This window comes from Labrus bergylta, chromosome 15 (assembly GCF_963930695.1).
Source record: "Labrus bergylta chromosome 15, fLabBer1.1, whole genome shotgun sequence".
Taxonomy (NCBI): Eukaryota; Metazoa; Chordata; class Actinopteri; order Labriformes; family Labridae; genus Labrus; species Labrus bergylta.
The window spans coordinates 9,916,158-9,928,633 of NC_089209.1; the positions used below are offsets into that span (position 1 = coordinate 9,916,158).

The 12,476-nt window shown below is 39.4% G+C and overlaps 1 protein-coding gene across 2 annotated transcripts in view; it reads right to left on the reverse strand.

Moving 5' to 3' along the window:
• The window catches only part of ppp2r5a (protein phosphatase 2, regulatory subunit B', alpha isoform), a 39,875-nt gene that overhangs the window by 8,056 nt on the left and 19,343 nt on the right, over positions 1-12,476 (reverse strand). For both annotated transcript variants that reach the window (XM_020628046.3, XM_065963461.1), the window contains exons 3-6: positions 5,664-5,765; positions 5,459-5,551; positions 1,352-1,482; positions 226-285 (exon numbers count right to left, since the gene is read on the reverse strand). In XM_020628046.3, the coding sequence (XP_020483702.1) occupies positions 226-285; positions 1,352-1,482; positions 5,459-5,551; positions 5,664-5,765 (386 nt within the window). The remainder of the gene's footprint in view (positions 1-225; positions 286-1,351; positions 1,483-5,458; positions 5,552-5,663; positions 5,766-12,476) is intronic.

Below are 12,476 nucleotides of genomic sequence, written 5' to 3' on the forward strand. Positions count from 1 at the left end.
AACATCACGTGTATACTGGCCAATACAAACAGGATCTTGTAAAATCCACACAAGCATCAACATTCAGTGTTTATACAAGTCAGTGGTTTAGCATCATGGTGATGTGTGACATGAGGTTAAAGTTTGCTTACACACATTCCTTTTAAAGCCAGACAATGTTAAATAAAGATCATCATGTATGTCAGAAAACGAGTAGCAATATGACAATGAAATGTTAGTACTCACCTTCCAAGGATTTCTAGCAACTCAGCAACTCCGTTGAAGTGCTCAGTTTCATAGATGAACCTGGAACAGACAGACAGTATGAAAAACATGAAGCCAGAGAAGCATTCCAACTGTAAAAGCAGTCAAACCGATTAGACCAAATGATTCAGGCTGCTACATTGAAATATCATTCATCTTATTTTCATTATTATATACATATCCCTTAATTCTTTCACGCCTAATAAAATAGGCCTAGAATGAATGAATGTGGTCAGTTTGCCTGCATGTTGTTGTGATAAAAGCAGGGGGGAAAAAACCACCATACATATTTAGCTGCAGGCTTCACTTTCCTGTTATGTAACTTAATGATCCGTACATCATTCACCTCGTCTGTTTGGTAACCCACTTACATGTAGCTGCGCAGCCATGGTATGTACAGACAGGGCCTGACAACTGTGGCGCTATTTTTATTCACAGTGACAGATGGTCAAAGTGGGTGCACCCGTTTTGCCACCTTGCCTGTTGGAAACGACATCGAGTACCCCCTGTTTCAATCATCTAGAGCCTTTTGTCACGCAGCAACCAGACCGTAAAGACTCACTGCTGTTCACAGGATTTGATGGCTGAATCTAGTCATGTTGCCTTTTCCGCTCTATGTCATGTGGTCAGAAATGATCGGTTTGAGGCTATTTTAAAAATCGTTCTGAAATGTTTATTTTAGATTGCTTGGAGCCTTTAATGCACAAAGTTAATTAAATGTCTTTTTTGTTTTTATGCAACAACATTTCTGTGAGTCAGACAACCAACCATGCCCTGAATGTCCCGGTCTAATCAGAGGAATAGATTGAAGAATTTAGGAATCAAATGTGCTAAACTCAATGGCTCGTGTTTCTGATGTATCTAAAGATTCATGACTTTTAAAGCTGATTAAATCCATTAGAAATGAAACAAAATGGCAGCCTTTGAAACGTTTTATCACAGGAGGTATGATCATGTTTGTATTAATCGTTGCACAACTTGCTGAGCTGTAAAGATAGACGGACCGCTGATGATCAATAAAGTACATCAATCTTCCATCCATCCACCCATCAGCTGCACTCACAAACACAGACTGTTATGCAGGCTACCTTATGAACATTTCACTCACCGCAAGAAGATGTTGTTGATCTGCTTCCTGATGAAGGCCCTCAGTCCCAGGAACTTTCCATAAATGCGATGCAGGATGGTCTTCAAGAAGTCCCTCTCCCTCGGGTCCTCGCTGTCGAACAGCTCCAGCAGCTGGAGGGACAAACGCAGAACAAGACAAGGTTACCTCGGCTTTCACAACTATTTGAAAATGGATTTCAGCTAATATGTTTCCTATTACTGTTGCCCATCAGCTTTTCATTCATACACTAAAGCTGATTTTACACATGACAATTTCACTGAATGGGGTGTGTGCCATTGTCTTTGTACTGCTTTAAATAACTATATATGGAAGGTTTTGTTGGTTAAATCTCATTAGTGGTCTTGAAACATTCGTCTCTGAATAATTACTACATGAGAATGTATGATGTAATAGATCAATCAATCATGTTCTCTGCTGAAGACAGATCCTGGCTTGTTATGAGACACACTGGACCTTTTTCCTGAGGCTGAGTAATAATTTACTTCCAAACCCTGAGGGACTCCCTGATATTAAGGCTGATATACTGCCCGGTGCCAGGACTGCTTATTGTGAAATTCATTTTCTTCTTCAGGACCATCTCTTGGCTGACCAGCAAAAGAAGGCACGATCTACCAAGTTGAAAAGGTCAATGTCTCTCTTGCTATAAGGCAATAAATAATTAAAGAATCAAGTAATATCTTGACATCTACCAACAACATACATTACAAATATACAGCATGTGTGACTGAATGCTCTGCATTGTAAATAGATCTGAAAACTCTGGCATTTAGCAGCTATTTTCAGCAACAGGTTATGAGTCACTATTACAATACTGCTGAGGGCAGCCAAGTCAGTTCAAAAGGAACTTTTCAGGCTCATACAGTAGTGCTTCTCTTCCACCAGCGTGCTATCAGCACCTCAGTGACAGGTGTCTATTTTTAAATGCGAGTATATCCAGGAAAGAGTTTCATCATGGACACGCTGTAACGGTTTGACCATGTGTCAGAGTGCCAGATAGGTTTTAAGCCGAACAATACTGAAGTCAGGGTAATGTGAGTCAGTATCTTTTGAAAGAGACTCAACCATACAAAGATCCTAAAAGGCAGAACTCTTTAAGAACCCACATTGACACAACCAAACAGCAATGTAAAACCTCAGCAAGCAGCCAATAAAGAACAACAAAGAGTAAATGCACTTTACATTTGTTTTGCTTTCCCCTATGAATAATAACAAAAGAGCTCCTCCCGGGGAAAATCCAAGAGATGTGGTAGAATAAAGGAGAGAAGGTAACTATTTAAAACATTTTCTTTTCAGAACTTTTACCTTTTGGATAAAAGTTGCATCCTCGCCAGATAAAAGAGATGCATGTTGTGCACATTATTTTCATTGCAGTAGTCAAGGGAATATAGACATAGGCCATGGTGTTATAATGTAACTAAAGCAACCAGAAAATAATTCAGACATGCTGCGTGTGCGCCCGAGGTAATGTCAATATTCGATCATGTTGGGCCCCGCTGAGATTTTTCAGGAACAGCATCAGAAGATGTCCCTGAATAACCCAGGAAGCCACACAATCATATTTGCATCAAACCATATTTCTATGCTACAATTTGTATGTATTTATTTTGACACAACTACAATGTCAGGTCAATGCCTCTGCCAAATAGGAACTGCATGAAGCCTGTTTATGGATGAACTTTGACCTTTGTAAAAGCAAGAAGAAAGCATTATAAAGATGAGAAACAACCCCTAAACTACATCAAGAACTCGCTGTAATTGATTTGTTTCAGTACTAAATATACAGGGTTTGTGGTGAAGCAGATAAAGTGTTCCTGGCTGTGAGAAAAAGCTGCAAAAGCAACTGTGTGTTGTGGATACGACAGGGACAAAATAAGCTGCCAAACACATTTGTAGCTAAAACGAACTGTCACACTTCATAATAACTCACCTGGTGTTGGGTTGGCGACGTAACAATGTGCGCAAAAAAATAAATATATTTTGAAGCCGACAACCTCAGTCACAACTACTCTGGCAGGTTCAAAATGTTTTCACAATGTTAAATTAATGACTGTTTACGGGCACCCAATGTCATGCAGAAGCACTTTAGTTGCAGACACAAACTAAAAATATAACCAGTGATCCCTTTCAATAAAAGCCAAACACACCCATGCCACATGTTCTGCACTCAGCTCCACATAAGGTTGTTTTCCCACTTGGAAGGCCGTTTACTGCAACAACTGTTCCCTGCACTAGTTGTTGCAATAGCACCAGAGCTGGATTTAAAGCAATGATTTGAAGGACCAGAATATTCCATGAAGTAGGGACACGGGTAGAAAAATGCCAGTGATCTGGAATCTAAACAAAGACCATGTTTAATGGTTTATTACCACTTTGGGATGTAGTCAAGTAATGTTGGAATCGCGTGATCACACCTGACAGGTACACAACTCAACAAAGTGCTGACTTAATCAAAGTTGATAGAAAGCCATTTTTAATGCTATGCTGCTATTCTGCATGTTTGTATGACTCCACACCCAACTGTAAAAAGGAGGCTTCAAGACAAAAATACAGTACAGTACAACCCTAACATGTACATGAGAACATGTCAGAGAGCAAATTCACTTCAGGTGTTTGTTTAAAGAATTTATTAAAGAGCATCTTGACCTGAACAGTGAAAACTATGGTCAAGTGCCTTAAACCTGCATTTGTTACCATGAACAGCAGGGGGAGACTCCACTAGTTCAATAAACAAGTCAGAAGTTTGAGATTTCTATAAATTAAAGTAACCTATTTCTCACCCTGTTTAGATTCGAGTGAGCATTTTCCACATAATTTTAAGTACATTTTAGTCCCATTTAGAGCATAAACATCGATCGAGCATCATAAGCGAATAAGCAGATCCCCATTGCACAATATATGGTCACATATCAATCAAGATTGTAACAACATAAATCAAGAAGGGGTTAAATTAAATGGTAGGTTTTATCACTGTGGCTTCATCCACTTCTGCCATACAGTGTTTATTTGATCTTTTTCTAGGTTGGTTTGTCATTGAGGTATCAAAGTTAGGAAGTGTGGTACCCTAGGATTCACCTCTTCTGGGATTTGTCTGGATGCCCTTGAACATATTTTTGATAAAATAAGCAAGAACCTCGGCCCGCTCTATGCTGCCCTCGTGCTTTGACCTCTCTGCGGATGTCTTCCTGAAGATATTTGAGCACCTTTTCCTTTGCTGTGTGTTTTATGATAACTTAAGATTAAACCTCTGGCCTTCTTCCCCTGCCTTTATTGCCGCCCTGATGGCCATATGCTCTGACCACAGTCTTCTTCTCACAACCTGAAGAGTAAATAACTGGCAGCTATTTAAGGCTCCCCCACGACACACTCACATCATGGAAAGTCGGTCCAGGCACCTCGGATGTGGCCCAGCCAACATTCCTGGCCCTGTGGTCCCCCCCTTTAGCTAATGCTTTACTCTGCAGCTTCACACAAGAAATGGAGCATTCCCGCTCAAGATGAGTACTAAGCCAGGACAGATCGAGCATTCATGTTTTTACTCATCCTACTTAGCATACTAGTTGTTTGTCTTGGCCATAATGGCACAATGACAAAAACAATCTTGGACTCTTTGAAGTGGAGACAGAGCTGTGTGTCCTTGAACTGTTTTCTTGGTCATTAAGCCATCACTGTTGTGACTTGAAGTTTCTCAAACATTTGCAAAGTGTTGCTATTATTCCTTAGAGTGATCCAAGTGTTTTATTGTGAATAAAACAATGTCAATATTAAAAGAGATCCTAATTTATGTCTATAACTGACAATAGGCCATGGATTATTTGGAGAAAACAGACAAATCTATGTAAAATAAGACATTAAACACTCCTATATAGCGTGAATGGAATGATCCTTGTGGTCAGCTGTGAGACTGGCAGGCTGATGCTCTGACAAACAAAACGTCAATTATTCGACTATATGGGGTCACCGCTAACTGACAACTTATTCTCTCATGATTAAGGTGCTTAATATTGATTGTACCTATTTTACATAGGTAGGTGCATTTATTTTCACAATAGAACTGTGTCATGCTAAATTTTAAAAATAGACTCCTACCTGCAGAACAAACTTCTGATCGATGAAGCGCTTTGCAATGCTGGGCTGGAAGTCTGGGTTCTCTAGGAAGCGCAGGAGAAACTCATAGACCAGCTGAAAGACAATTCAAAATAAAATGAATCATGCAAGCTGTAACATCTACAACAAAAAATGAAGTAAGGCAACATGTGATAAGGAGAGACAGGCTGAAGTTTCAGGTTCTTACTTGAATGTGAGGCCAGGAAGCCTCGAGAGTGGGTTCATCCTCCTCTGGGTCAAAATCTGGGTTGTCACTCGGTGGAAGAGTGCGGAATATGTTGGTGCAGATCTGGAGGGAGAACAGAGAGTTAATAAAAAGAGAAAAAAACACACACACACACAAAATGTGTTTACATCCCCAAAGAGCATGGGAGGAGAAACTGCTGGAAATAGATGGTTATTTATGGAAATTCAAAATAAAACACACAGAGACATGACAGTGACTTGCCTTGGTAGCCAAAATCAAGTGGCCACTCAAGGAATTGCAATTTATGGCACTTCTGCATTCGCTTTATTTTTCAGCCCTGAAGATTGCCGCTTGAATAAACAAGTCGTTTCAATTTAGAGCTGTAATGGGTAAAGACCTTCTAAACCACATACAGCATGTCGTGTTGAATGAAACCTGAGAACAGTGTGATAGTAGCGTGACAAAGTTGCAGTAAATTTAGCTATAGCCAATTTGCCTTTACAACAAACAGGTCAGACAAGAAGTCACTTAGAAGCAAGAAATCATGGCAACTTGTTAATAAGAGTGGAAAGCAACCATTTCTGTTCAGATAAATCGAGGATGCTTTAACATTCTGACTAAACACGGAGAGTCTGGATTAAACCATTGAAGATTCTGCATCTGCTGCATTCCCTCATTAAAATTCGGTACTAGAGAAAATCAATGCAGACAGGTCACCGCCACCTCTATCCCACCTTGTTATTTTTAGCGAGGGTAAATTTGAGAGTGACACACACACACACAAATACAGCAGTGGGGAGCCGGAAAAGCTGGCATTATATGGCTGGGTGAACACTCACGCTGAAGTGATAAGACAACATCAAATTATTTATTGGCAGCTGGAAAATCCAAATGACACTAATGGGAGGGGAAGGGGATTTTAAACCTGGCGGTGGCCTGAAATGTGACATGCTGTATAAAGAAACGAAAGAAACCTTTGGAGGGGTAATGACTTCTGAACCAGCTAGCAGAGATGCAGTGGTTGCAAATGCTGTAAGCAAAAGCATGGACACTAGATTTATCAATCAGCATACATTAAAACAATAGAGCTCAACACATGAGGCTCAGTATATTGGCTTCACGATAAACCCCAGAGTTTGATCTACAAGCCTAAATATGTTGAATATGAAATGATGTTCAAATGATGAATACCGGGCCCAAATAATCAGCCAGGCTGATAATCGGTCAACCCCTAAAATAAGGGTGAATCTCGGTTAGGCATTCACTCCATGGAAATAACTTACACATATGTTCCTGTCTCTATAGTAGCTTTAATGTGATGCAGATTTCATCACAACACAAACCAAAGCAACCATATAATAATATCAAAGAAGCGTCATGAGATGATGAGGACTTTGTAACTTTACTCGTTACACTGCAGGGAAAGTTTAGCAACATTTCTTAAGTGCTGAGGCATTCAGACAATCTGGTTTTGCTTTTCACATGACCACATTAGCCTGATCTTGTTATAAGCTGAAAGGAATGGTAGCCAGCATGGTCTTGTGCTACTGTGGCTCCATCCCCTTCAAGGTTGAATGAGCTGTGCATTCAGAGAAGCCCCTCAGCTCACCAGTGTTGACACCAATGTCACCAATGGGCTGTTATTTGCCTGCTTGCTTGTGTTCTTCTCTGCTATTTTAGAGAAGTCTGCCAGTGTATTGCAGCTGTTTCTGAACTGCTGAAAAACACCATCTGGAAGCAACAAATTGTCCAATGTTCTAAATCGCTGACAGAGAGAATCATCAATTCTCCCTGCATGAATTATACAGTTACTCACTCACTGTGCAAATCAAGTAGCACTTTCAACACCTCTGCAATTAAGATGCACATGTAAGTATTTACACCCAACCCCCCCAACCCAGTTATTTTCTGAGTTATTACATTCTGCTTTACTTATTTCATCAGAACTGTGTTGCAAATAAAAAAGGATATTTTCTGTTATGCATTCGTCTCCATAATGTCAGAAATTAGTGATAAATACCCATCATATTTTTAGAAAGCCCAAGGAAACAATATGATGTTTTTTGTTCATGGAAGAAGATAAAAATAAACTGTGAACTGATTTCCCCCCCCCGTTATTTCTCCTTCAAAAAAGAATAGACCTAATAGTTTCTGTAACCACACTGTCCTACTCATTAAGAGTCTGCTCACCTCTTGTTTCCAGCTGTGTCATTCCTGTGACCAGTGTTTGTCTCGAGCATATGAAGGTTAAGTCAAAGTTAAATTTGACAGATGCACTAAATATTTGGCAGACCATGGTTTGACTTTGTCTATTATAACATAACAGTCACACAAGTTTAATTTTCTGCTCATAACAGCAACAATTTCCGTTCCTCTGTTAACAGCCGCCTCTATCTGCTCTCTGTGGTATATTATTACTCTGGATTTCCTGATGTGCGGCACATCATTGGCTGAGCTGGAGACAGATGACTCACAGAGCTGGTTGCCAGGCGGCTGCATTGAGCCAAAGTGTGATGCCCATTTTTACAGAGAAATGATCTGGGCCTAAACACTCATAAGGTCAGGATTAATGGAGATGTTGAAGACATAGGGCCACAAACAGAACAGAATCCAACCATGTATAGCCTGATATATATAGTAAGGTGTAACTATTGTTTATGATGAATCAGATTTAAAATGACTGAACTGCCTTAACAGCCTGTCTCCACTTGGGGCTATTAAACTGTCTATTCTTTGGTCTACAGGAGAGATTTTGAATTTTGAGTCACACACCACAAGGGGGAAGAGAAAGGAGGAAAGGACAGTGCATGATATGAAAGCAACAGGTATTTGAAAGTGCTCTTTATAGAACTCAAAGTGCAATTCAGCTGAAGCAGACAAACTTTTAATGTACTTAATGCCCTTTACAGTCTGACTGCCGCAATTTACAACAAATATTGCGCTAATTCTCCAGATCAAAACTCGGAAAAATCTAAAATCATAGATACAAATGCACACTTTTTAGATTCTGTATGGGGTCAAACTGAGGTTGATAGATAGTAGCAACAAACACCTAGCAACACACAAGAGAGCTGAGAGAGCGAGTGAGGGAGGTGGTAAGAAGGACTTAAAAGAAGAAAAAACGCAAGCACAGAGTGCAGCGTTAGCAAAAAGGATGAGAAAGGTAGGAATCAAATTAAATAAGAGGAATATAGCTCAAAGATGTTCTTCTCAAGTAGCTTTGCTGGCTTTTTAGTTATATGTGGCACAGAAGATGAAGAGTTCAATCAAAAAACTGCCTGAGAGAGAAGTGATTTTCTGCAATATACTCATACCATTAATTATACATTTGGCAAAAAAGGGCAAAACCGTCTTTTGCATAGACAAGAAAGCATGCCGTTTGCACTCTTAACAACCTCTGGGATCAAAGCAGTCCCTGCTGCTGCAGAATAACAGGCAGCACTTTGAACACTCACCTCTTCATTATCATGGGATGCAGAGAATGGAGTATCATGGAGAGCTGTTATCATGCCAGCTTTCTGCAAGTGCAGCAGCTATTAGTCTAACCTTACAAAGACTCCTATCTGTAGTGCAGATACTCAGCTAGGTCTAGGGTTCTTCGATTGACCTCGACTCATATCGCTGCATCCTGAGTATTTAAAATCACTAAGAAAGACCAATGACAGAACCCTTTCACAAAGTAGCAGAAAACATCACTGATGTAATGTACATTAGCTTATTGATAGAGAACGTGCTGCTCAAACACTAGCTGCAGGTTGTGTCTCATTTCATGATTGGAAACTGAACAACAGAATTTAGACGTTAGGATAAAAGCACATTTTACTCACACACCCTTTATCTTCTCTCATGATAGACCTGCACATTTACAGTATATAAGATAAATATTTCTTGTTCTGTTTAGTGTTTTAAAACATAACTCTTCTTGCGACTTTGCACTACTTAAATCTGAGGATCTGCTTTTAAGATTACTGTGTACACAATACATGAAATAAAATGGCCCAGCATCTTCCTTTTGATGCACTTCACTGGTTCTGTGTGTTCTGCTCTGCAGCATCAAGACAACATCATTACTCCCTGGAGAATTATAAATTTGATTTTCGCAGCAGCTTCAATGTGAAGGAAAAGGTCACATGACTGACTAACAGATCATTTATGAAACAACACTCCCTCTGATTTGTGTTCCACATTACTCAGCTCTTTTTTGCCAATTATATTGTTGCACCTACATGAACTAAAATAGCAAGTGCCCTTAGTGATGCTCACACAGTCCATGAACCCTTGACCAACCTGTTAGTGCTTTTCTTTAGACCTGTGCTAATGTTCAATGATAATTTTTCCATGAGGAGGATGAGATGTTGACAAGCTGGAAATAACTTCTTTGATAATAAAAACTCGGATGACATGGAAATGTTTTAGTTAACGAGACAAGACTAAAATATCAGACGGACTAAAGACTAAATCTAAAATTGCTGCCAAAATGAACACTACTTTTACACTTATGAATTTGAAATAGGACCCTAGGTATTAAAACATTACTCTTGTTGGAACAAAATAGTACTTAAAAAATTGACCAACTATAATGAAATCTGGTTTGACTCAGAAATGCATATGAAACATTAAAACGATGTAATGATGTTAACCTGTAAAACACCATTAATTGAAAATAAACTGAATCCTTAACCAATAGTTTCCAGGTCTGGCATCGATTTCTTCCTACAGGCCATTAATAAAGTGGAGACTGGTTGACTCAGCTGTGGATGTGTCCATCAGGATTATCTGCAGTGTGGAGTGAATCACTGCAGCGCTGAATACAGTACTGACCGTTGTGTTCTAAATGTTGCACATGACTCATTATTGTTCTGTAGGAGGATACTCGGCTGCTCCGGACACCTGCTCCATCAACGCTAATCTATAGCATGTTGGCTTCAGATACTCTGCAGGGGGTGATGGTGGTTTTCATACATACTGATTTATTCTGAAACCAGATTCCTGCAAAAGCAGACATATCAATCACTCAACCCTAATTAGGGAACAGGTATTTTAATTATCTATCCATACCGGTACTGCCCATCGATACCAATACTTATTGATACTCTTTCTGATATCACTCTTCATTATTCTATGTGAAACACACAATATGAAACTAGAGATCTCACCACAATAGGGTGATCATTTTATTTTTCAATGAATCATTTATAATTTAAAATTACTGTATTTGAATTTGAAACACTATAGAAAAACAACATATGCCATTTTCAATACACTCCCCAGACATTTTAAGTGACCTCTGAAACTCTCATGGTAGCATAAGAACACTAGTGGTTATACTTTGTTTTTACCATTTAATTAGGTCATTAATGACACAGAGGGGCGGGGTCGACACACACAGACGGACTTCCTTCTGATGGATGGATCCTAAAGTCTCGGCCAAAGACAAACTTTCTAGCATTGTAGCTCTATGACGCATTAAGACTTTTTATGAACTGTGCTCTCTTTGTTTGGTTTTTATGTCGTTTTGATATTTGATATGATGTTTTTTCACTCACATTGCTGCCCTGTCAGTGACTGCTGAATTTAAACGTGTTTTGTGAATTAATATGATAGAAATATATTGACACATACCGTATTCTACTGTGCAACAATTCTATCTGAGCAGACTTCTTCCTTTTGAATGTATATTTTGCACATATTACATTAAATATTTCCATTCCCTTGAAAATGCAGCAGCCTTAAGAGCCTTGAGGGCACGGAGTAGTAGAGTGGTAGTTTTGCAAGCTGGTGGTTTTAATATGCAGATGCAGTTGAGGGGTTACTTTATGGTTGGCAAACATGTAAATGTGGATTCCTATGCCAAGGCATGCTGTAACCTGTTGTGTAGTTATCGCCTACGGTTTCTTATTAACGATGTGTGATGAATACCTCTCTCATCTATTTATTCAGTCCACCCCGATATACTGCTCACACTGTGCACGTCCACAGTGCCAACATGTAAGCTTGTGTGTGTGTGTTGCTATCGCATTAGTGTGTGTTGCTGTCACATGGCATTAAACTTGCAGATTATATGTGTAAATCTGCGATCAGTTCAGACGTGGATATATACGAGAATACCACCCATCAAGGCCAAGCAGGTTCTGATTCTAGTCACCAGCTAGTTGAACGGTAATGGATGTCCAATGGGGGGGAAACACATCTGTGTCTGTTCAGGAAGTCACAGGATATGTATTAAAGATTGCACTCTACTTCCTTGGGAATGGGAAATAGACAGACGTGCAAAGAGGATCATTTTTGATGTGGTTCGTTTGACAAAGAAGTTACAATTTGTTTGAGATAGCCTTAAGCTCAGTGTGGGTTATTTAGGTTCAAACTGAGGTTAGAAGTTGGACTAAATCTTAACAAAGACGATTTATTTAACAGTAAATAAGATCACTGCAGCAAACCATAAACCCCTGGCTAACATCTTGAAGGCTGGCAGTATTTTTTTTAAACTGTGCTGAAGCCAAGATTACAGCAGCTATCAGTAGAAGAAAAATAAGTAATGCTTCCTTTAAACGTGTCTTTTTCTTTTTGAAAGAAATTAGATTTGTATGTGGCAGAATTGGATTAATGAATGACAAATTCAAGTCCAACTTTATGCAAACACATCTGAACATTTAATACCGAGGACAAAAAGGAAAGAGAAAGCTTCATATTACAGCAAAAATATGTGGTTTACCGTGGTTGATGCCACCACAGATTGTGAGCTACAATAGTACTGGTATGTTGAGAAGTTTGGTAGGAAGACGGTAACATGTTGGTCACATGACACGCCCTGTC